Source organism: Talpa europaea, assembly GCF_964194135.1.
Source record: "Talpa europaea genome assembly, chromosome: 8".
Lineage (NCBI taxonomy): Eukaryota > Metazoa > Chordata > Mammalia > Eulipotyphla > Talpidae > Talpa > Talpa europaea.
Genome location: NC_140075.1, coordinates 32,362,181 through 32,386,357, shown reverse-complemented (window position 1 = coordinate 32,386,357; position 24,177 = coordinate 32,362,181). Strand labels below are relative to the sequence as shown.

Here is a 24,177-nt window from a genome sequence, read left to right as displayed (position 1 = left end):
TACCACATTATTAGATTCAAATATCCAGTGTTCAACAAAACATCCCAAGGCACACAAAAAAAGAGGAAAAGTATGGCTCATTCAAAAGAAAAAAAAAAAAAATCAAAGACTTCAAAACAAGTCTTAAAGATGCTCACAGAACTAAAGGATAGTGTGAAGAAAGTTTAAAAAAGAAAGATGGTAACGGAAATGGATAAAAGGAAAATCTGAAAAGAAAAAAATCCTTGAATTGGAAAGTACAATAGCTGAAATGAAAAATTCACTAGAAGGAACCAAAGGTAGATTAAAAGGGGCAGAAAATTCAGTAAATTTGAAAATAGAACAACACAAACTACTGAAGCATATGAAAAGAAAAAGAAAAGCAGAGCCTAAGGAATCTGTGGAATATCATCAAGCAGACCAACACATACATCGTAAGAGTTTCAGAAAGAGAAAAGACCTGAAGAAATAATGGGTGAAAACTTCTCATATTTGGAGAAAGACATGCAGATAAACATTCTAGTACCTCAACAACTTCATGTAAGATGAACTCTGAGTAAGATTATCTCAACTGAGGCAGAGGAAACATATATAATTCAACACCCTTATCAAGATAAAAATGCTCAACAATTTAGAAAAAGGAAATTACCTCAAGATAATAATCATATATGAAAAATCCACAGCAGACATCATATTCAAGGGTACATGCCTCTAAGAGCAGGAACAAGGCCAAGGATACCTGATTCTCATCACTTTTATTCATCAACATAGTCCTGAAAGTTGTACCCGGACAATTTGGTTAAAAACAATTTTTTAAATCAAAGCCAATCAGAATGGAAAGCAAGAGGGCCTCCCCTGGCAGCGCAGGCAGTTGAGCGCAGCGCTGTGAAGCTGTCCACAGCCTCTGTAGTGCGGGTTTGATCTGGGCCGGCCAGCAAGAATCCCACATGGCATGGCGGACCTCTCCTGTCTCGCCTGCTGCTCCCTCAGCAGTGTATTTCAGTCAGTCTGCCTGTTCTGTTCCCTGCTCTGTCTCTGGTGAATCCTCTCACCCTCCCGTGCACCTGACCTGTACCCCAGTTCTTGTATGTATGAATAAATAAATCTTTAAAAAAAAAAAAAAGAATGGAAAGCAAGAAGTAAAAGTATCTCTTTGAAGATCTTGTATGTAGAAAATTCTAAAGACTATACACACACGCACAAAACCTGAAAACTAATAAATGAGTTAAGCAAAGTAGCAGGATACAAGGTCATTACATCAAAATCAGCTGCATTTCTATAAACAAACAAAAAACGTTCTGAAAAGAAAATTACAAAAACTATTGCATTTACACGAAAACCAGAAAGACTAAATTAGGAATTAACTAGATTAAGGAAGTGAAAGACTTCTACAATTAAAACTGCCAAACATTGCTGAAAGGAATAAAAGACAACATAAATAAATGGAAACACCCATGGTCATGAATTGAAAGATTTAGTATTATTGAAATTCAATACTGTCCAGCACAGCCTGTAGAGCCAATGTAATATCAAAATATGAACGATGTTCTTGGCAAAAATATTTTTTAAAACCCAATCCAATCTTGAAAACTAACAAAACTGGAGGACTGGAAACTTACTACAAAGTTACAGTAATCAAATGGAACTATGGAATAATCAAATGGAATATGACAGCCCAGAAATGAACTCTCTTATTAAATATAATTCTTGAGAAGGATGCCATGATCACTCAATAGGAAAGGGATAGCCTTTTCAACAAATTATGCTGGGAAAACTGGATATGCACATCATCAAGTAGAACCCTTATCTAAAGTTATATACAAAAATTAACTCAAAATGGATCAAAGACCTCATGAAAGGGATATAAATATAAATCTTATAGAAAGAAAATTAAGTAAAACTTTTACAACCATGGATGACTTGGAAATGATTACTGGATATGACACCAAAGTTAACAACAAAAACTAAACAAGATAGACTCAAAAATTTATTAATTTTTTCTATCAAAAGACACTAACCAAAGAGTAAAAAGAACACTCCACAGAATGGGAGAAAATATATGCAAGACATATATTTGATAAGGGGTTAATATCCAGAATGTTTAAAGAACTCCTAACACAACTCCTAACACTCAACAGAAAAACAATCCCAATGCAAAAATGGGTAAAAAGACTTAAAGAGGAAATTTTCCAAAGATACACAAATGGTCGATAAGCACACAAAAAGATGCTCAACATCACGAATCATTTTGGAAATGCAAATCCAAACTACAAAAATGAGATACCGCCTCGCACTTGTAAGAATGGCTAATATCCAAAAACAAAGAAAACCTAAGTGTTGGTAAGAACTTAAGAGCAAGAAAGACAGAAAGAAAATAGAATCCTTGTGCAAGATTCCTTGCAATTATAATTGGATTATTCTTTCATGATCATCTATCTCTATCTCTACTTCCAACTTTAATCCAAACCCTAGTCTACACAACCACTGATCTGTATATTGGTTTACATTATAAGAAACTTTTTATATATAAGAGGAAGAAAAATGTCAATTTTGGGGGAAGATGGGGAAGGAATCTGGTTGCTTTCAAAGTCAGCTAAATTATTCAGAGATTGATCGATGTTACTGAGTATACCAAGAGTTTGTTTCATTTTATTACTGGGTAGGATTCCATAGTATGCCAAATTTCTTTACTCAATCACCTATTGATGACCATCTTGTTTCCAACTTTTGTGCTGTTACAAATAAAGCTGTTATTAAGTCTCATGTACAGGACTTTATGGTGACATATGCTTTTATTTGAAGTAACATTTCACACAAATGAAATGACTAAGTTGTATAACAGATGTTATTTTTAACATTTTAAGAAACTGTCTAATTTCTTTCCAAAGTAACTGTACCACTTTACATTCCCACCATCTATTATTTGAGTTTCAATTGCTCTATATTCTTACCAGCATTTGATATGATCAGTCTTCTTAATTTTAGTCACTGCATGGCATTTAGTATTTTCTTGTGATTTTAGTTAGCATTTCCTAATGACTACTGGTGTTAAGTAAGCATCTTTTCATGAGCCTATTTGTTGTCAATTTATGGTTTTTGTTTTTTAAAGATTTATTTATTTATGCATACAAGAGCTGCAGGTAGAGGCCAGAGATGCGAGGGTGAGAGACTCACCAGAGACAGAGCAGGGAACAGAATAGGCAGACTGACTGAAATACACTGCTGAGGGGAGCAGCGGGCAAGTAAGGAGAGGTCTGCTGCACCATGTGGTTCACCTCCCTGGCCAGGGAGCAAACTCGTAGGGCAGTAGCTGCAGATAGCTTCATAGTATTTTTTATTTCAATTTCCAATTGTTCATTGGTATATATACAAATACATATTGTATATTGGTATCATTATATGTTGTAGCCTCACTAAACCTATAGCTCTAGTGACTTTTTTGTAGATTCCTTAGGATTTTCCTAAGTCAATTGACTAAAGTCAATTTTTCTTCTTCCTTTCAATTCTGGATGTCCGGTTTTTCATGCTATAGCATACTGCCGTTAAACAGACATGGTTAAAGAGGACATTCTTCTTCATCCCTAATCTCTGAGGGAAAGCACTCTATACTATATTGATTGTAGAGTTTACCCTAAATGCTCTTTATCAGGTAGAGGATGCTTCTCTCCTAATGTATTGACAATTTTTACCAGAAATGAATTTTGTCAATTTTGAAATATATCTACTGAAATGATCATATAGCATTTTTAAAAGTCTGTTATGATAATGAAAAACTGCACTGATTATTTTCAGGTGTTAAAGCAATCTTTAAATGTTATCACATTCCTGGGATAACCCACTTGGCCATAATATATTATCTTTTATATATATTCTTATAAAATTTTAGAAACAAATATAATTTTTACCTATATTTATGAGATATATTACTCTACAGCTTTCTTTTTCTGGTTTGAGTATTAAGCCAATACTGGTCTCATAATGCGAGACCATTTTGAGGAAGTATTTTGCGTAAAATGGGTATTATCTTTTCCTCAGATTTTTGCAGAATTTGCCAGTGAAGCTGACTGGACCTCTCAGAGTCATTATTGTGGGGTTTTTAACTACCTGTTCATAGGTATAAGGCTAGGCAGTTAATTGTTTCTTCTTCAGTTTGGTAGCTTTGATCTGTCAAAGAATTGTCATTTCATCTTGTCCAATTTAATAGCATGAAGTTATTCATAATATTGCCATTATCCTTTTAACATTTGTAGTAGTAATGTCAGATCTCATTGCTGAAATTGTTAATTTGAATGTTCTCCTTTTTCCCTAATCAGTCTGGCTGTAGATAGCAATGATATTTTCTCTTTCCACAGTTAATTTGTAAGTATATGTATCCAACAAAACACTAAGTGAGCTAAGAAAGCAAGAACGCTAGGTTTTAATCTTTCTCTTAGTACCACCCACAGAAAATAAGCAGTCTTTTACACCATCACCAGTACTTTTTTAAACAGATATAAGGTAAACAGTTGGGAACATTGAAAACCAAACCTCAGAAATTAGATCTTAGTTAAAAAACAAAAACAAAGGGCCTCCCCGGTGGCGCAGCGGTAGAGCGCTGGGTTGCGAAGCTGCCCGCGGCCTCTGCGGTGCCGGTTCAATCCCCGGCTGCTCCTCGGCCACCGGAGGAGGGTCCCACATGGCGCGCAGACCTCTCCTGCCGCCCGCTGCTCCCCTCAGCAGTGTACTTCGGTCCTTCTGCCTGCTCTGCCCCTCGCTCTGGCTCTGGTGAATTCTCTCACCCTCCCGCGCTTCTGACTGTACCCAGTGCATGTATAAACAAAACAAACAAGCAAACAAATAAAGAAAGAAAAACATGCCTCTATTAAAAAAAAAAAAAATCTTTAAAAAAAAAAAAAAAAACAAAAGCAAACAAAAAAACCACAAAGATATGGAAGTCAGAAAATAGATTAAAAAAAAAAAAAAAACCCCATTGCTCAATAACAATGTGACCTTGAAGAACAAGTTACTTAAATTCCATAAGAACTCAGTGCAGGGCCTCCCCTGGTGGCACAGCGGTTGAGCACTGGGCTGCGAAGCTGCCCGCAGCCTCTGCAGCACCCGTTCGATCCCCGGCTGCCTGGGCAGGGTCCCACATGGCACGCAGACCTCTCCTGCCACGCCCGCTGCTCCCCTCAGCAGTGTATTTCTTCGGTCTGTCTGTTCTGTTCCCCGCTCTGGCTCTGGTGAATTCTCTCACCCTCCCGCGCTTCTGACTGTACCCAGTGCTTGTATAAATAAATAAATAAATCTTAAAAAAACAAAAAACTCAGTGCATTTGTAAAACAGAGAAGCCTCCATATTATATCAGGTTTCAAGATTTAAAATGATATAATCCCCAGAGCGCTCTCCATAAATATTCTCTAATGTTAGTATCCTTCTATTCACACCAAATGATTGACAAGCCATTAATGGAAGAAAAAAATTTAAGTCTACAACAATGACAAAAAAAATACATTATCAAATCCCTAAATGTCATGCATCAAAAACATTAACACTTCTAATTCAGATATTAGTCATAAAATACCTAAGCATAGGGCCTCCCAGGTGGCGCAGCGGTTGAGCGCTGGGTTGTGAAGCTGCCCGCGGCCTCCCTGGCGCCGGTTCGATCCCCGGCTGCTTCCCGGCCACAGGAGGAGGGTCCCACATGGCGCGCAGACCTCTCCTGCCGCCCGCTGCTCCCCTCAGCAGTGTACTTCGGTCCTTCTGCCTGCTCTGCTCCCCACTCTGGCTCTGGTGAATTCTCTCACCCTCCCGCACTTCTGACTGTACCCAGTGCATGTATAAACAAAAAAACAAACAAACAAACAAATAAAAATAAATAAATAAATAAAAAAAAAACATGCCTCTATAAAAAAAAAAAAACTTATTAAAAAAAAAAAAAAAAAAAAATACCTAAGCATGTTAAAAATACAAACTATACAAAGACTATAAAGTAAAAAGCAAGTCTATTACCATATTCAGTATCACAGAGTTCAAAGTGAATACTTTTTTTTTTTAAAGATTTATTTTTATTTATACAAGAGCTGGGGTACAGGTCAGAGGCAAGGGAGGGTGAGAGTATTCACCAGAGACAGAGTGGGGAGCAGAACAGGCAGACGGACCGAAAGCAATGCTGAGGAGAGCAGTGGCCAACACAGGAGAGGTCTGCCGCACCATGTGGGTTATTTCCCTGGCTGACCGGGAATTGAACCCACACTACAGAGGCTTCAGACAGCTTCATAGCACTGCACTCAACCCTCTGTGGCACCGGGGAGGCCCAAAGTGAATACTTTTAATTATGTGTTTTAATTTTGGTGGATGCCTCAATAATTCTAAATCAAACAATTTTCTCCTCAATTTCATGATTATGATGAAAGATAAGCAACCTGCATCTTAAACTTGTTCCACATCTCAACTTCTGTCAGCTACAGCACTACTTTCATATCATGGTTTTTATTAGGTTTGTTCTAAAATTATATTTAGACCTTTAGTACTCTGTATAGAAATCAATTCTAAACATCAAAATGCAATCAATTTGCTTACAAAATTAGGCTTATGTGATTAATCATTGTAGAATCAATTAATGTAACTGACCCCATAAAGGAGGAAATGTAATTCCACAACATTAAATTTGTTCTAACAGCCCAGATGAATATTCTTTTTTCTTATCCTCTTACTAACTGTTCAAAATTGTACCAGAATTTTTACTGATTCATAGTTGGACCATAATTTCCCTGTAAAATTTTTTCAATATTCTTGATTGGTTTTGTTTTTCATATTGACCACTATGGCATGCACCTTCACCTAAATCATGAATCATTCAGTTTCTTAACCATGTTGTTTCTTAAAATAAATCTAGTATCTTCCTGAAGATGACAATCTTAGTAGCATCTGATTTTCTACTTTAAATTAGACTAGTTGTTTTCTACTCTTACTGTGAAGTCATCATCGTAAGATTGTTTCCCTCTCCGGCTGGCTCCACCTTTAACTGGATGGATGGTGTCTCCTGTTTCTTCAATTCTTTTTCATTTTCTGGATCACAATCTTGGGAAATTCAATAGAAATTTGTAAGAAGTGAACTACTAGCCTGTGTCATTGTATGCTTTAATTTACCTTTATGCTTTGCAGCTAGTTGATTTATAATTTGGTTGGGGAATAGGTTCTAGGTTGAAAATTCATCCAATCCTCATTCAACTCTGATAGGACAATGATTCATGTAAATGATCTGAGAAAAAAACTGATTCTAAATTCTTCCTAGGAAAAGTAGTTCATCTTTAAAAGATTTCAGGATACTGTCTTTGTTCCTTACTGTTCTGAAATGTCAGGTGGAGGTGTCTACAAAACAACCCTCTTAAAATTATTACTATCTGGTATTCAATGGGCCCTTTTAATCTGAAATTTCATTGTCTTCCAGCTGAGAAACTTTCTTCCATAATTTCGTCCTTTTCTCTTTCATTTTCTCCTTTCTCCCAATACTCTGAATCATCAGTTTCTTTTATTTTAATTTTCCAAGCACATTTTTGCAAAACATACTGAAAATTTCTTCAACTTTTTCCAGTTTTTATGTTTGGTTCTGGTGTCTTAAGCATTTTTGCTTCCAAGAACTCTTTCTTATTCCTACTCCTGTTACATAGCAGTCATAACAAAGTATCTTTCTACCTTTCCTAACAGTACAAGAAAAGTGATAGGCTCCTAGAACATAGATGGTTTTTGTAAATATAATGGACTATATGGGGAGCAGGGAGGATAGTATATAACAACAAAGCTTACTTTGATACTTGACTGGCTTCTGGAATTTAATTCTAATCAAGGATAAGATATGAGATAAAGAAACTAATCAAGTTGGAATGCATTCTGGAAAAGCATCAGATCCAAGATGGCAGCCAGCAGGAGGCTGATAAAGGCATTTGAAGAAATCCACAAATGTGGAATGAAAAACTTTCATAACATCCAGGTTGGATTAAGTTAATTTATTAATTTGGCAAGGGCTTATTGTGCCTGACAAGCCTCCATATAATAAGGGAGCCTTAAGAATCAAACTTTCCAGCAGAGTACACATTCAAACCACCAAAGATTACAATTAAAACAAAGATCTACCACCCATCAATGAAAGGGGGGAGGTCCTCTGCCAAAAATAAGGTTGAAAACTGAAGCCAGCAACCAAAACTGACCAAGTAATGCAGTCCCTCATAGCACAGGTTAACAACCCCTAGAGCTTGCACACCCAATTCAGGCTGATCGAGCTGAAGAACACTGTTAAGGACCATAAAAAGTTCTGTAAGATTGGCCTCCCTGGTGACACAGGGGTTAAAGACAGCACTATCAAGCTATTGCCAACCACTGCAGTATGAGTTACAACCCCTGCCGGCCAGGGAGCAATCCACATGGCACATCAGACCTCTCCTGCCTCGCCCACTGCTCCCCACAGCAGTGTATTTCAGCAGATCTTCCTGTTCTGCTCCCCACTCTCTCTGGTGAATCCTCTCACTCCCTGTACTTCCGGCTCACAGCCCAGTTCTTGTATGCATAAATAAATAAATGTTTTTTTAAAAAAATTCTGTAAGATTGCTGAAGAGTTTATGAAGAAATATGGGGGGAAGTGACCTGTGGACTAAAATCTGTCATGGTTGATTTTAGCAAGTGTGAGAGCAGAGACCCCAAGCAGTACATTTAAACACCCTGCAAAAGCAGGACTCTGGAAAATTGATATATGCCACTGCCTGGCAGTAACTAGTGGCGTCCTTAATAGCATTTACTATATTCCATAGTTTTCTTAATCAAAAGTAGTCTAGATAACTTGCAAAGAAAAGTTAAAAATTTAAGAGATGATGCAATAGAAAGAAACTAACCAAGAAAATAAAGTAATAAAAGCAAACAGATACACAGTATTATTATTCCATGGCTTTTGTAACTTATTCTTGTTGCTTTGAAATGGAAACATGTTCTGTAAATGCAAGACAGGAATGAACTCAGTAAAGAGCTGTGGACAAAACTAATAATTCTGGTTTGTATTTCATTTTAATCTTTTAAAACTTATTTATATAAAGATAATTTAGGTATAGGAAAAGCAGTATATTATTTAAACACTGAAATAACAAATTAGAACAGCGTGGCACTGGTCACAAAATAAACAGCAAAAAAACAGAAAGAGACCCAAATAATAGTATATTTTAATTTACAGCATAAGTGAACTTTTAAGCCAGTAGGGGAAAATATTCTCAATATTGACTGTACAAGCAGGCAGACATTTGATGGAGAAATGATTCCCTAGTACAACTCTCATCTCAACTCTCATTTGAATAAATTCCAGATATATTAACAATTTGATTAAGTATATTTATTAAGTTGTGTTTTTTTAATCTAGAGGACAAAGAGAGACTTCAAGGAAACTCCAAAGACAGAAACCATAAAAGAACACCTCCAGACTTAATCATCTCTGCTTTTTCCTTTTTCAGAGGTAGTAGGGCTGGTGAGGGACACAGGGACTTGGAGGAAAATTAAAATTTAAGTTACAAACTTGGGAAAAAAAAAAAAAACCCTAAAAATGTAGAAGGAAAAAAGTCATTCTAACAAAATTTGACAAAGAATTCAAAAACCTCATTTACCGAAGAAAATTTAAGACAAACGGTTCATAAACAATATAACTAAAGAAATTTAAAACAATTCCAATTTCTGTCCATCGATTTGAATATCTAGTAGTAAGTGTATAGAACTGACACTATCCAATTTTTGACAAATATAGTTAATGTAAATCTAGCAATATCTATAAATGTTTCAAGTACATTCATTTCTGTAGAATTCCATTTTTAATAGCCTATCTGGAACTTGAATGTTCATGATTGTGTGATTTATAAGAAAGGATATATCCAACAAAAGGAATATAACAGCATAAAGCAAAAAAATTATGAAATCTTTACTTGCTGACATGGAAAGTAGAAAATAAATTTAAGACACTAAACTTCTAAAGGTTATAATGTCACATACATAGTTCCATTTTTGTTTAAAGGAATGTATCTATGCACACAAGTGGATTAACAGAAAATCTAGAAGAACATACAGTAGTTCCTCACTTAACTTCACTGACAGGCTCTTGGACACTGCAACTTTAAGTAAAATAACTTATAAGAAAATTAATTTAACCATATACTAATTGATATATAAATAGGAGGTAATTTCCTACAACATATATTTCAGGTCATGAAAACACCACCAAACTTTTAAATAAAGGCCTAAAAACACTTCTAATATGAAACAATAATTTGTATGCATTCATTTTCAAATCTGCTTATTCCAGGTTCAGGAGTGACCAGAGGTTATTCCCAGTAACTCAAGGTAGGAACCAACCTGGAGAGAATGCCCTTCCATTGCAGTCACACGCACACAAACACGCACACAACTGACACAAGTCAGACATACCATGCGCATCTTTGGGATATGACAGGAAATGATAGTATCCAGAGAAACCCACACAGACATGGGAAGAATGTGTAAACTCTACACAAAGGACAGTGGTTCCAGCTGGATATCACGGTATTTTCCCACATCAACATTAAAACAAGACAACACTGAACATATTCAAGAACCTGCTATAAAACAAAATACTAATCACCCGCTTTAGTTGAATAATAAGGTGGTGAGTATAAGGAAATGTAAATAAAAACTGCCCCAAAAGGATTATTAATCACCTACTAAATTAAGAAGAAACTCTTTTCAATTACATGATAAAATCATATTCAATATATTTGAAGAAAACAAGAAGATACAGTAGGAAGGGAGGGAAATCAAGAATAAATTATGATATAATGTGTCCTACCTAGTATTTTAAAAGGAAAAATAAGTTTCTCACAAGAGTACATAACGCTTAACTGAGTTATGCTCTTATTCTGTCCCCAAATCTCCTGCGGGAATGATTCAAAATATGACCAGAAGATTTTGTTAGAAATTTCTTCTTTTGGAAACTGAGACATGTTAATTTACTAGGTCATGGTAATTACACACACACATCCAATCACACTTTTGTATGCTTTAAATATGTGCAATTTTGTCAACTATACCTCAATATAGCAGGAGAGGGAAAAAAGATGGATTATACTATCTGTATATTCAAAGAACATGGAAAGGGGATGAGGTGAGAAGGCATGAGACACACAGAAAAATAAATTATATACTTGCAAAGGCTTTCTAGAAGTCCAAATGAGAAATGGTTTAATTTAGTACCAAAAAAAGGATCTTAAAGAGGAAAATTCAATTTAAAAAAGGTGTGTTACATGTGTCATGTATCCTACACAAAGAGCATTTAAGGATAAGAATTTCTTAAAATTCTTACTAAATCATTAATCAGGATTAAAGTAGGAAACAGATAATACCTCAAGTAGGTTTCCCAGTAATCCTATTTTACTAAAAGAAATGAAATTATACCGTCTCAATCTGTACTCACTGTATTCCAGCTTCTTCCTCTTCTTCTTCTCTTTCAACTGCTCCTCCTCCTCCTTGATGCCCTCCTCTCCTTCTTCTCTCTGCTCCTCGCCCAAGGTATCATAATAGAGTGGATCACGATGAGCAGCCTTCCTCTGGAAATGCTTAGGTTTGGAGCCCCCTTTCACAAGTACAACTTTTCTTTTTAAACAAGTGCAGCCAAACATGCAGTCTGGCCGGCGGCAATGAGCAGGCTGGCGTTTCTCCAAAGCTAGACTGGAACATACGCAACCCAATCGACAGAAGTCATTGTTGCATGGAGGGGCTCGTTTCCTTATGATTGTATGAATGGGTTTAGTTTTGAGCGATGCCTGGAGTTCAAATAGAAAATAGTACATCTACTAAGTCACCATCAGCACTCCCAACAAACTCCACACAGAGAGGAGAGAGATATGACTGATCTATGTATGTGCACTATGACATATATAACATATCTATATATGACTCATCTAGTCATACACACTGGTTTGCCTTCTTCTCTGACTCAGTACTAATAGCACAGATTAGGACAAATTCAAAGGGCAAAACACAAACAGAACCAGGACTCTGAACAATCTCCCATTCTAATGCACAGAAGAGACAAGCAATAGTGTATTTTATTATAAGCTAATATATCAAATTTTAAGCTTGTTTCTTCAATAAAGTTTCACTGGAAAACAGTCAAGTCCATTTATTTAAATAATATTTAAGGCAGAATTAAGTAACTGCAACAGAGTATATGGTTTGAAAAGCCAAAAATATTTACTATCTGGTCTTTCACAGAAAGAGCTGGCTGATTCCCTGCTCTACGGTAGTTAATAAAAAGGAAGTAGGATAATGTGTGCGTGAAAATCTTTAGGAATCTTTAACAATAAAGGACACATTTTGGGGCCTCCCCGGTGGCGCAGCGGTTGAGCGCTGGGTTGCGAAGCTGCCCGCGGCCTCTGCGGCGCCGGTTCGATCCCCAGCTGCTCCCAGGCCACTGGAGGAGGGTCCCACATGGCGCGCAGACCTCTCCTGCCGCCCGCTGCTCCCCTCAGCAGTGTACTTCGGTCCTTCTGTCTGCTCTGCTCCCCGCCCTGGCTCTGGTGAATTCTCTCACCCTCCCGCGCTTCTGACTGTACCCAGTGCATGTATAAACAAAACAAAAACAAACAAACCAGCAAACAAATAAAGCATGCCTCTATTAAAAAAAAAAAAAAAAAAAAAAGGACACATTTTGTACTCAGTCCCAATATCCGATGACCTTTAGCTCTAAAATTTAATCACAGAATCTAAAAAATGGGAGGTATAAAAATTATTCATATTGTTGTACCATTCACATGCAGTAGAGGCTGCTAAGATGGATAATACAATGATAAATGAAAAATTCTTAAAATTTGACAAAAGACAAACTTTTTCTCCATAGGTTCACTGTTTCTGGGATTTTCTGAGATTTAATATTTTTGAAGAATTTTCAGTTATTTTAACAAATTCAGCAAATGTACTTGCCAACATGCTGGAGAATAAAATTAGAGACTTTCAGAATGGCCAGCTGCCTTTATACATAAGAGGGTCATTATTCAAAAAGCAAAACTGTACTGTCCACTTCTGCTGGCTGCAGGGATGTACGCTTGAGTGATAAAGGACAAGTGCGGAAGACATTGCCTCAGTTGTCAGTGAAGCAATTAAATGCCCAATCATCCTGCCAAAAAGCACCATTCCCATTTCTCCTCACTAACCTGATCTTTCTGGCCAAGCACTAACATGCTTCTGGAAAACAACACTTACTTGAGCTGTAAGCAGAGTTGTTAATGATACGTCTGCTCTCTCTTCAGTGATATAGGTCCTGGGCTTTCCTTCCCAGAGCGCACAGTCTTCCAGGTCCATTAGCTTCACCTGAGATTTAGACAAGCCTGGAGGGCGAGTTCCCTGTTGCTGCTGCTGCTGCTGCTGATGTGCCTGCCGCAAACTAATTTGCTTTGGAAATACACTTTCATCTAAACTTGATACAACGAAGTTATTCCCCTGATTTTCTGAGACAGCGCTTGAAGAGTTCTTGGTAACTTTATCTCCTGGACTCATATGAGTTTGTTTCTGCTTTGGTGAAACAGGGTATGGTAAAATAGATTTGTAAGATGATTTAGTTCGGCCACTGAGAGTTGCCTGTTTGTTTTGAGACTTCCCCTTTCGAGAGGCAAGGGGTACAGAATGAGGCTTCAAAGAGTAAGAGGTAGAAGGGGAAATGGTAGATTGCTTCTTCAGTACACTATCAAGCGTTCGTACATAGCTAGTACTCTTGGTGGGCAGCTGGTATACCACAGGAGATGTGGGAGCATTGGACGAGAACCCCATGCTTGTTTCCATCAGTTTGCCTTCATTTTCCAAATACTCATCTAGCTTATCACTACAGAATGCAGAACGGTTTTTCAGTGAACTTTCTGAGTTTCCACCTAGGAATAAGGAGACATAGATGCTTATAGAAGTCGAGGACGGATCTTTGGTATAGCAGAAAAATACACTAAAAGAGGTCAGGAACGTAACATTACAAGCCACTAAACTGTCCCTCCTGAGAAAGAAGGAAATATATAAAATCAAGTGAAAAGGCAGTATCATACACTTATTAAAATCCATTTTCGAAAATTACCTTATCCTAAAATTATCAAATTACATACATTTAGCACTAATTTTGTCAAATGCTAATAGTAATAACTAACATAAGAGTATTCAACCTCTGACAACTTATGACCTTAGTATCAAGGTCACGTGTAAGTAAAAACATTAAGAACAAAAATATACTTAAATCAGACCTCAACAGAATGTCAAAGAGTTAAAAGATTGTGACTCTGAGAGAAAGTGCAAGGCAAGGGGTAAGTCAGAAAAAAAAGAAGCATAAATTTTAGTTTTTAAGAAATAAAAAAACAAGCTTAGAAAAGAGACAAGCACTGCAGTATTTTAACACAATACAATGATCCAAAAAGGAGAAGAACTATTTTGGACAAATGGTAAATTTATCTGGTTAGAATATAAATTTTAAACAAATGCAATGGAAAAGGAAAAACGCCAAGAAAGGAGACCAATAGGCATGCAGTCAAAATGCTTGAATTAAAAGTTTACTTTGAAGCAGAAAGCTACTTGGGAATCACTATACAGCTCGGAATCAGATAGTTCTGAAATAATACTTGAGAATGACGCTTTTATAACTTAGGAACAACAGAAATGAAGAGTAGTTAAAAAAGGCTGCAGGAATTATAATTGAAGTCTGACATAGCTTAAACCCCAGAATTGGGTCATGGGAACATAGAGAATGGATAAAAATTGGCAAAATGATTATTTTTAGTTTATTTTCAAGAATAGAAAGGGATAAAGAAAAACAACTTATTACCCTCAGTCCTAGATGCAGATGCACTATGAAACTTGCCCCTCCATCCCTTGATCTTGGTGAAGTCATTGGTTTTCCCTGTCCTAGAAACAAAGGGAAATCCAGCATCTATAAAAGAAAAAGTAAAAGAGATGACGAAAATTCTAGCAAGGCAATATTTCATATCTAATCAATTAAAGTGTTATCTGAAATGCATAAATCATTAAGACTATTGCAATAGAGGTGATCCTGGTGGCACAGATGTTAAAGTCTCAGTGCTAAGCTATATCAGCCACTGCTGCATGAGTTCCACCCCAGCCAGGGAGCTAACCCATATGGCACAGCAGACTCTCCTGTCTTGCCTGCTGCTCCCCACAACAGTGTATCTCAGTAGATCTGCCTGTTCTGCTCCCTACTCTGCCTCTGGTGAATCCTCTCGCCACCCCACCCCCAACACCTCTGGCCTACACCCCAGTTCTGTGTGCATAAATAAATATAAAATCTAAAAAAAAAAAAAAAAAAAAAAGACTATAGCAATAGACAAAAGATTACTTTAGAATATCCTAAATGTCAAACAAAGGTTAACTCTTTATATCACAAGTTTCTTTGACTTTACAAATACTACATACTCACCAGGAGAAGCAGGATTGGTTCCTGTAAGGTTCCAAAAAGGAAAGCTATTAGCTGGAGCCAAAGGTAGTTGTACTCCCAAGTATTTAAGATCAATGCTCATTGTTGGATCCACCGAATTCAATTTTAAGCCAACTATAAGAAAAAAGGACCACAAATTATATATATATATATATATTTTTTTTTTTTTTTTGAACGTAAGGGGAGTTTGGGGGTTGGGGGATGGAAGGTTTAGCAGAGCTAGAAGAAATAGTTGAGAGCAAATATTATTAAATAAAAAGCAGATTTCAAGGTGGCCCCATGCTCACCCAACATTATAGTTGTGTGATCTCCCCCACGTCCACCTCCCCCTCCTTGAGTGTAGACACAGTCTGTGATTTGCTTCTAAGTGATGGGGAAGTGGGTGGGTTATGTGTGTGATAAAAGTGACACTGTCCCCAATGTTGCTAGAGCTGCAAGGATGTAAATTCTGTCACCGCCTGAGGTAAAGTGGCAGCAGATCCCTCCCCAGTCAAATTTTTGATGAGAAGACAGGCCAGGCTGACATTTTGATTACAGCTATGTGAAACCCTAAGCAGAAGATCCAGTTCAAGCCATGCCCACACTCCTGACCCAAGGAGGTAAGAGATAGTAAATATGTTTCAAGAGGCTAAGTTTGTGATGTTTGTTCAGCAGGAACAGGTAATATGGAAGCATAGCAGATTTCAGATCTTTTGTGCTTTAGCCCTTTGTGATTCAGCAACTTGCTAGGTCTTCTACTATAAACTTGAAGACTGAGTTTTCTGACCTGGTTATGGCTAATTCTTTAATTAGTAGTGATATTTATGGTTAATTGAACTTGTAAGCAATTATGACTTATTTTTAGGTTAAAAGACAATCTTTTGGAAAAATACTTATTACAATTTATTTACTTTATATATTCTTACACAATTTTTTCTTGCTTCACATTTCACACAGAAGTATTGTCGATAAGAACAGATTTGGCTCTAAGTCATGTATTTTCACAGCTATATACTATTCCCAATTAGGAATATACTCCAATTTATTCACCATTTCCTACTGATGAGAATTAAGTTGGTTCCTATTTTTAACTATTACTAATAATGCTGCAATATAACTGTACAACTTGTGTATGAATGTACATCACACATGTGAGCACGTGTGAAAGCTTCTCTAGCTCATTTAACTTTTTCTTGTCATTAGCCCAGGAGTGGAATTGCTATGTACTGTAATGTGTCTAGCTTTCAATTGTATTGGACGTTCTGTCTATCCAAAAATATTTTGAATACCCTTCCTATTACTGTTAGTTTTTCACATTGTAACTTCTTTTTAAGTGTTAGGAAAAACTCACTTTCCAGCTTTCCTTGTAGTTTATAAGCAGGGATGTGACAAAAGTTTTGACCATCTGAGGCATCGATGAAAACTTCAATTCAAAAGAGTAAGGAAAGGGACATTGTGCAGAACTACATATATGAGGGTGAAAATGTCTGGCAAAGTGAAAAACTTTCAGAGGTAAAAATAACCAAGGTCCTACCCATAGTATACTTTGTATAACACAGTGTATAGTATACAGTGTCAGTACAGAAAATGGTGCTACTGCTCCATTTTGTGGGCCTGCATGTATAAGCAGCATGGGAATGTAATTTGGGCATTCTTCCATATTGCGGAGTCCCAGGGTCTGTTTCTCTGGCCTTTTATGATAAAGAGTTAAATGTGACAGTCTTTAATAAATTCATATTCTATATTTCATCTGTAGAGGGGACTGACATTTGCAACTAAAAATTCTAACTCACAGAGTTATTCTGAATCCTATGCAATGGTTTTTAAAAAAAAGGAAAATTATATAACAAACAAGAAAAAAGATGCTTGTGCTGGAGGCAATCAGCACTATAGTTATTTACCTCCCCTTGGTCTTGCCTACCCTTTGTGGGATCATTATCTCAAAAGCTTACTGTCACACTGTCAGAGGAGCCCATGAAACCAGCAAGGGATTGAAAATGGACCAATATGACTGTAGCTCCTATGGGCGCCAATCAGTTTCAAGCTTGCATCAATGCTGAAGGGCTCCTGGCATTTAGCACTGAAGCCCAACCTCAGCATATGTCAAGTTGGACACACTAGTACAGTTTCAGTTTTGAAACCACCAGTGTGAGATTGAAAATGAACCAGCACGGGATTGACATGGGTTGAAATTGGATCAATTTGATTGGCGCTTGACCAGAACCAACCAAATAGCTGGGATTGAAGTCCCCACTCCCTCACTGCTCCTGGTGTTCAGTTTTGAAGTCCAACCTCAGTATAGGTCAGGTTGGGCCCACTGGTGCAGTTCAACCAGCACCAATCAAATAGCGGGGACTGTAAACAGACCAATCTGACTGGAGTTCTCATGGGTGTTAATCAACTTAAAAGGCAGGTATCCTGAAGAGTATATAATCCAGGCTCCAGTCAGCTTCAAAAAAGTCAGTCAGATTGGTCTGGACTCTTTCCTTGGAAGAACTTTGTAGAGCAGGAACACTGATTCTTGCCCTCTGGCACCACTCCTACACAGACCTGACCTCCTATTCTGTTTCCAACATCACCTGCTTAATGACATTGGTCCTGTGCTAGGTGTTTCTTAAAGAGCTGTTTCTTGTTAGGCTTATGCCCAGCATTTTGCAGAGTTATAACACTGGTTTACTTCTGAGATGTCTAGAACCACCACCTGGTGGTGTTGCCTTTGGTGCTGTCCAGGCTGATGTTCAGTGCCACCTGAACAGCCTTCAGATTGCTGTTACTAATTGCAGTGGTGTCGCCACAGACAGACCTTCGCTGAGACCTTCAACCTTCCAGACCTTTGCATCTGATCTCTGCTTCAAACCATTACCTGGCTACTGCAAGTGCTTCTGGCCCTGCTTCTATCTCTTTCCCATTTCTCTATCTCTCTTTTGTAAATAAATCTTGTAGCCATTGACCCTAAGCCTGAGTCATATCATGCGCCTGCAGTTGTAAGCACATGGGTAAGAACCACAACTGTGACATTTCTGCCTCCCCACCTTTGCATAGTTTCAACACAATCATAGATAACCATGTGGAACAATGCTCTAGCTGGGAATCTGTGGACTAGATATTGCCAAATTACTCTCAATTTATACTCCCTCTATAGGAGTTGAGAGTTGTTGCTGATCCACATTCTTCCTAACATCTGATATTACTGAACTTAAACTGTTCCATTCTTACTGGTATAAATTTATATCCTATTTTGTTCTTAAATCGTGTTTTTCTACTGTTAGTGACAGTCATTTAATTTGGATTTCCTCACTGATACATAACTGGCTTCATATCACTAAACAAGAAAGCCTGTAGATTTTAACAAAACTGAATCTAAAAGTAGTTCAGAGTATTATGTATCACAGATATAAGTCATTCAAAGTCTATGTACAGTTTCCAATAAAAACTTTACAAAGTCCTGGTTCCTTTAAAGGCAGGTTACTAGTCCCAAATTCTTATGGCTAATTTTTGTATCCTCCACACAGAACTTAACAAAATATGGCCATTCTGTTTCAACTTGCAATTTATCATTTTAATTTTACTTAATCAGAGGCTGTGATTAAAGCTAACATCTTAAAACATCCCTCTGTTTCCAATCAATTGGGAGGAAAATATTATGAATCAAAATAACTGAGTCCTTCTCATGTCTCTAAACTTGAGCTTCCTTATTAGTAAAGTAAAAATACCAATTCACCACTTTGGATTTTATCATTTAAGAATTTAATTGCACCTTTTCTGTGAAATATGCTTTAATATAGATGAGAATAGAGATAAAGACATTCCCCAGACATCATGGGGAAGTTTAAGTGTTATGCTTTTCCAGCTGACTTATTAATAGTTACATTAGGGGCCTTCCTCCCTGGCACAAGGGATTAAGTCTCAGCACTATGAAGTTATTAGCAGCCACTGCAGCACAAGTTCAATCCCCAGCCAGGAAGCTAATCCACATGGCACAGAAGACCTCTGCTCCCCTCAGCAGTGTATTTCAGTAGACCCACCTGTTCTGCTTCCCATTCTGTCTCTGGGAATCTTTTCACCACCACCACCACCACCACACCTCTGGCCTACACCCCAGCTCTTGCATGCATAAATAAAATAAATCTCTAAAAATTTTTTTAAAATGGTTACTATAGGATACAAAGCCCTATGACAGTAAACAATAAGAAATGGGACTTGAAAAGTCCAAGGCAATCTGGTAAAACTTTACCAAGAAGGGTGTAATTATTAAGTTAAAGCAAGTACAAATTAACTAAGAGAGATAGGAAAGGAAAAACAGTGTGGAACCAGAAAGGAAGATAGTGCAGAAATTCAAATGAGAACTGAATTCTATGTAATTAGTAAAACGAAATAATATAGTAATTTAAAAGGAGAAAAATACCCCATGTTGTTGTTGTGGACAAAAACTGCCAGAACCAGGTCTCCCTGGTGGCACAGTGGTTGAGCGCAGGGTTGCAAGGCTACCCGCAGCCTCGCGAGGCTAACCGCAGCCTCTGCAGCGCAGGTTTGATCCCCAGCTGCCGGGCAAGGGGCCCCCATGGTGCGCAGACCTCTCCTGTGGCCCGCTGCTCCCCTCAGCAATGTACTTCGTCAGTCTGCCTGCTCTGCTCCCTGCTCTGGCTCTGGTGAATTCTCTCACCCTCCCGCACTTCTGACTGTACCCAGTGCTTGCATAAATAAATAAATCTTTAAAAAAAAAAAAAAAAAACTTCCAGAACCACCCAAAGAGAAGTTAGAAAGGAATTAAGTTTTAACAATGTACTCACACAGGCAAGTAGGTAGACAAAATGCAGGCACATACAATCAAATTTAAACACTGTTTTTCTAACAGTTTTTTCCCTCTCAGTTTTTACTTATGTATTCCAAACTGCCACTTCCAGCCCCTCCACCCCGCCCAAAGTAATACCAATTCCTAAGAATAAAAACCAAATTTATTTTAAATATATGGATCAATAATTTTTAAAGTCCTCCAAGTATAGAGGTCAATGGAATATGGTCATTTTTTAAGGTAATTCTTGATTTAATTTATATAGACTAAAAATATTTTCTCTACAAGAAAATCCTTCCCAAAGTAACAGTATGTGTGACCTGTTTACTGGTTTTATATGAATAACTTCAGCTTGCAGAAAATAAGATACTTAAACAAAGCACAGACAACATATACCAAAAAAACCTAAAATCCTCTCTATATGACAATTCAAATTAAATCATACTCCTAAATGTTTTTTTGCCATTTTACCATATTAGTAACTACTTCTTTGCACATATAATTATACCATTATAAAAGAGAGCCATAAAGATAGTACTGAAAAAAAAGACAGCCTTTAGAATTGAGGGCAAAATCACTTAATAAACTGTAGCAAAAATAGCCCTTCCTCTAGCTAAAGTCATTAATAAATAAAGTATCCATAAAAATACACTCAAGAGGAATGAAAACCTACACAACAGGTTAATATAGGAGAAAAGCAGATAAAATTAAGAAAAACTCCAGTTAACCATTAATTTAACACTATATTCAGAATAGAATTTAATAACTAAATGGCAAAGAGTTCTAGAAAATTACTATGAAAGAATTGAGCCTGAACATTGACAAGTTCATATTGATAAAAATGATTGAATAAACAAATAGTTGAGAAAGGACACATCTCTGGTGCCTAAGAATTTCAAATAATACATACAATTACTTCTCCTTCAAGAAAATGGATGGAACATAACTCCCACTAATTAAGTGTGGGTTATACATAGTGACTTCCTTCCTAAGTATTCAGCATGGAAAGGTGAGTGACAAATTGGGTTTTTAACATGTACCCTTGATATGATAGGATTAGAATGACACATGATCTCTAAGGTTTTCCACTCACAAATATATAATACCAGTCTAATCATGAAAAAAGTATCAGAAAAATACCAAAAGAGGGACATTATACAAAATACCTGGCCAGACATTCTCAAAATTGCCAAGATCACTAAAAACAAAGAAAGTCTGAGAAACTGTCCCACTCATAAAGACCCTAAGGAAACATATTAAATATAATGTGATTTCTTAGATGGAATCCTGGACCAGAGAAAGGTAAAAACTAAAAATTCAACTGTGGCCTTCCTGGTGATTAAGTCTCAGCGCTGACACCTCCATAACCTAAGTTCGATCCCAGCCAAGTTGCTAGCCTACATATGGCACAGCAGATCTCTCCTATCTCACTCACTGCTCCCCTTAGCAGTGTATTTCTGTAAATCCGCCTGTTCTGCACCCTACTCCGTTTCTGGTGAATCCTCTCAACCCCTGAACCTTTGGCCTACACCTCAGTTCTTCTACACAAAAAACTGAAAATTCAAATAAAGCATGGACTTCAGTTAAAAATAACATATCAAGGGCCTCCCCGGTGGCGCAGCGGTTGAGCGCTGGGTTGCGAAGCTGCCCGCAGCCTCTGCAGCACCAGTTCATTCCCCGGCTGCTCCCCGGCCACCGGAGGAGGGTCCCACATGGCGTGCAGACCCCTCCTGCCGCCCGCTGCTCCCCTCAGCAGTGTACTTCGGTCCTTCTGCCTGCTCTGCTCCCCGCTCTGTCTCTGGTGAATTCTCTCACCCTCCCGTGCTTCTGACTGTACCCAGTGCTTGAATGAATAAATAAATAAATAAATAAATAAATCTTTTTTAAAAATGTATGAAAAAAAATAATAACATATCAATACCAGTTTATTAACTATAACAAGTATACTACACTACTTTCAGATGTTAACAGGAAATTCGGTGTAGAATATATAAAAACTCTATTATGTTCCCAATTTTTCTGCATATCTAAAATTTTCCTAAAATCAAAAGATTATTTAAAAATTGGCATAGAATTTGACTTGACTGCCAATGAAGTAGAAATGATTTTACTAAAAAACCTTGAAGTTCAAATAGAGACAATTTCAGGTTGATAAAGACTTAGAAAGTCAACCAATTTGGATGTACAACGATAGGGTAGGAGACAGAAAAACATAGTACTATGGAAACCAAAATTAAGAACCTATTTTATTTCAGCAGCAAAACTACCATCAATAACAACAAACATCTTCTCAGGCTTAAATGTTTCTTCCACAGTATCAAGGCAAGCTCAAATAGCTCTTCAAGTTTTTCAAGCATTTTGCAGCTCAAAAAAGATTTTTAAAAGCTTACCTTTTAGAGAATAAAACTCAAAGAAATATGACATTAGTGAATTAAAATATGGAAAGTTACTTCAAGTGTAAGAAGGACCCAGAAAAGCAAGTCCATTATCTTCAGAGAGGGAGTGTCAGCATCACTTAATTACTACATTTAGCTACAATAATTTATTATTTTGAAATTGTTTAAGTCTAGCTTTTCAGAGATAAGTAAAGGAAATCTGCCAAGACAGAACAAAGGAAAAAAATCCAAAATAAAACTCTACTTTATACACTTTATGAATATTAAGTACCACATGGATTACAGATTTATCTTTGAAAAAAATAAAACTATGTAAGAATGCAGCTGAATAATTTTAACTTTACGAAAATTAAGTAAAAACCAGAACGTAACACCAAATGCAGAATCTATATGACAAGTGAAATTGATCGCTCACAGGCGTGTTTTGTTTGGCTCAGTGTCTTCAAAACTTTGCCAAAATATATATATATATATATATATATATATATATATATATCAGTTGCCACCACAAAAAAATTGGCCGACATTATATAAAAATACTGACTTAAAATCTTACTGAATAATGGGACTATCTGAAAATACAGAGCCCATATTTCCAAGTAACAATAATCCACTAAAGTGGCTGCCCCTTTAGAAGAAACACCAGTGCTCCAATTCACCAGAATCCTACCTTATCACAGAATTCAGGCTAATTGCACTTTATATATGCTACCTTCTTAGTTTCAATCAGCATTTGACTTTGAAATGTCATTTTACAGGAAAACATTACAAATTTGACTAAAATGTCCATAAGGAAAGGGAAAAACTCAAATCTTAGTTAACCTGGATTAATAACAGGCAAGTCAATCAGACAAAAGAGTAGCAGGGAATGCTAAATGTATTTAAGTCTAGAATCAAGATTAAAACAAATGAGGAGGGGCCTCCCTGGTGGTGCAAGGAGTTAAGTCTCAGCACTATGAAGCTATCACAAGCCACTGCAGCATGAGTTCGATTCCCAGCCAGGGACCACTCCCGCTATTCCCCTCAGCATTGTATTTCAGTAGACCCCCCCCCCATTCTGCTCTCCACTCTGTCTCTGGTAAATTCTCTCACCACCACCCCAACCTCTGCCTATACCCCAGTTCTTATATACATAAATAAAAACAAATCTTTAAAAATAAATGAAAATAAAGCAAATGAGGAATTTGGCCTGAAATAACACAATATAAATGTTGTAATACTTACACATTATCAGAGTACATAACTAACCAAAATTGGAAGAGAAAAGAGGGAAAAGAGAAAAAAAAATCCAGGAAAATCCAGAGTATTATTTAAGTAAAACAGCACAAGTAAAGCTCACAATAAATAATAGCAAATGTTACAACCAGCAAGAGTATTATGATATGACTGAGTGGTCATTACAATTCACAGTACCCAGTCCTTACCACCTGGATTGAGATTTGTACGTTTTAGATCATACTCAGACACACAACCTTACATTAAAGGAAAAATTCTTCAAGAATTAACATCTGATTTAGAAGCTGAAGGACTGCTTTATAAACCAACTTTTCATCTATTAGCATATAATG

General features: G+C 37.0%; 1 protein-coding gene across 8 annotated transcripts in view; it reads right to left on the bottom strand.

Annotated features, from left to right (window-relative positions):
* MGA (MAX dimerization protein MGA) overlaps positions 1 to 24,177 on the bottom strand; it is a gene marked incomplete at both ends in the record, with an annotated part of 80,310 nt that overhangs the window by 34,371 nt on the left and 21,762 nt on the right. For all 8 annotated transcript variants that reach the window (XM_084239719.1, XM_084239716.1, XM_084239717.1 and 5 more), the window contains 4 exons: positions 11,435 to 11,783; positions 13,222 to 13,883; positions 14,816 to 14,920; positions 15,425 to 15,556. In XM_084239719.1, the coding sequence (XP_084095845.1) occupies positions 11,435 to 11,783; positions 13,222 to 13,883; positions 14,816 to 14,920; positions 15,425 to 15,556 (1,248 nt within the window). The remainder of the gene's footprint in view (positions 1 to 11,434; positions 11,784 to 13,221; positions 13,884 to 14,815; positions 14,921 to 15,424; positions 15,557 to 24,177) is intronic.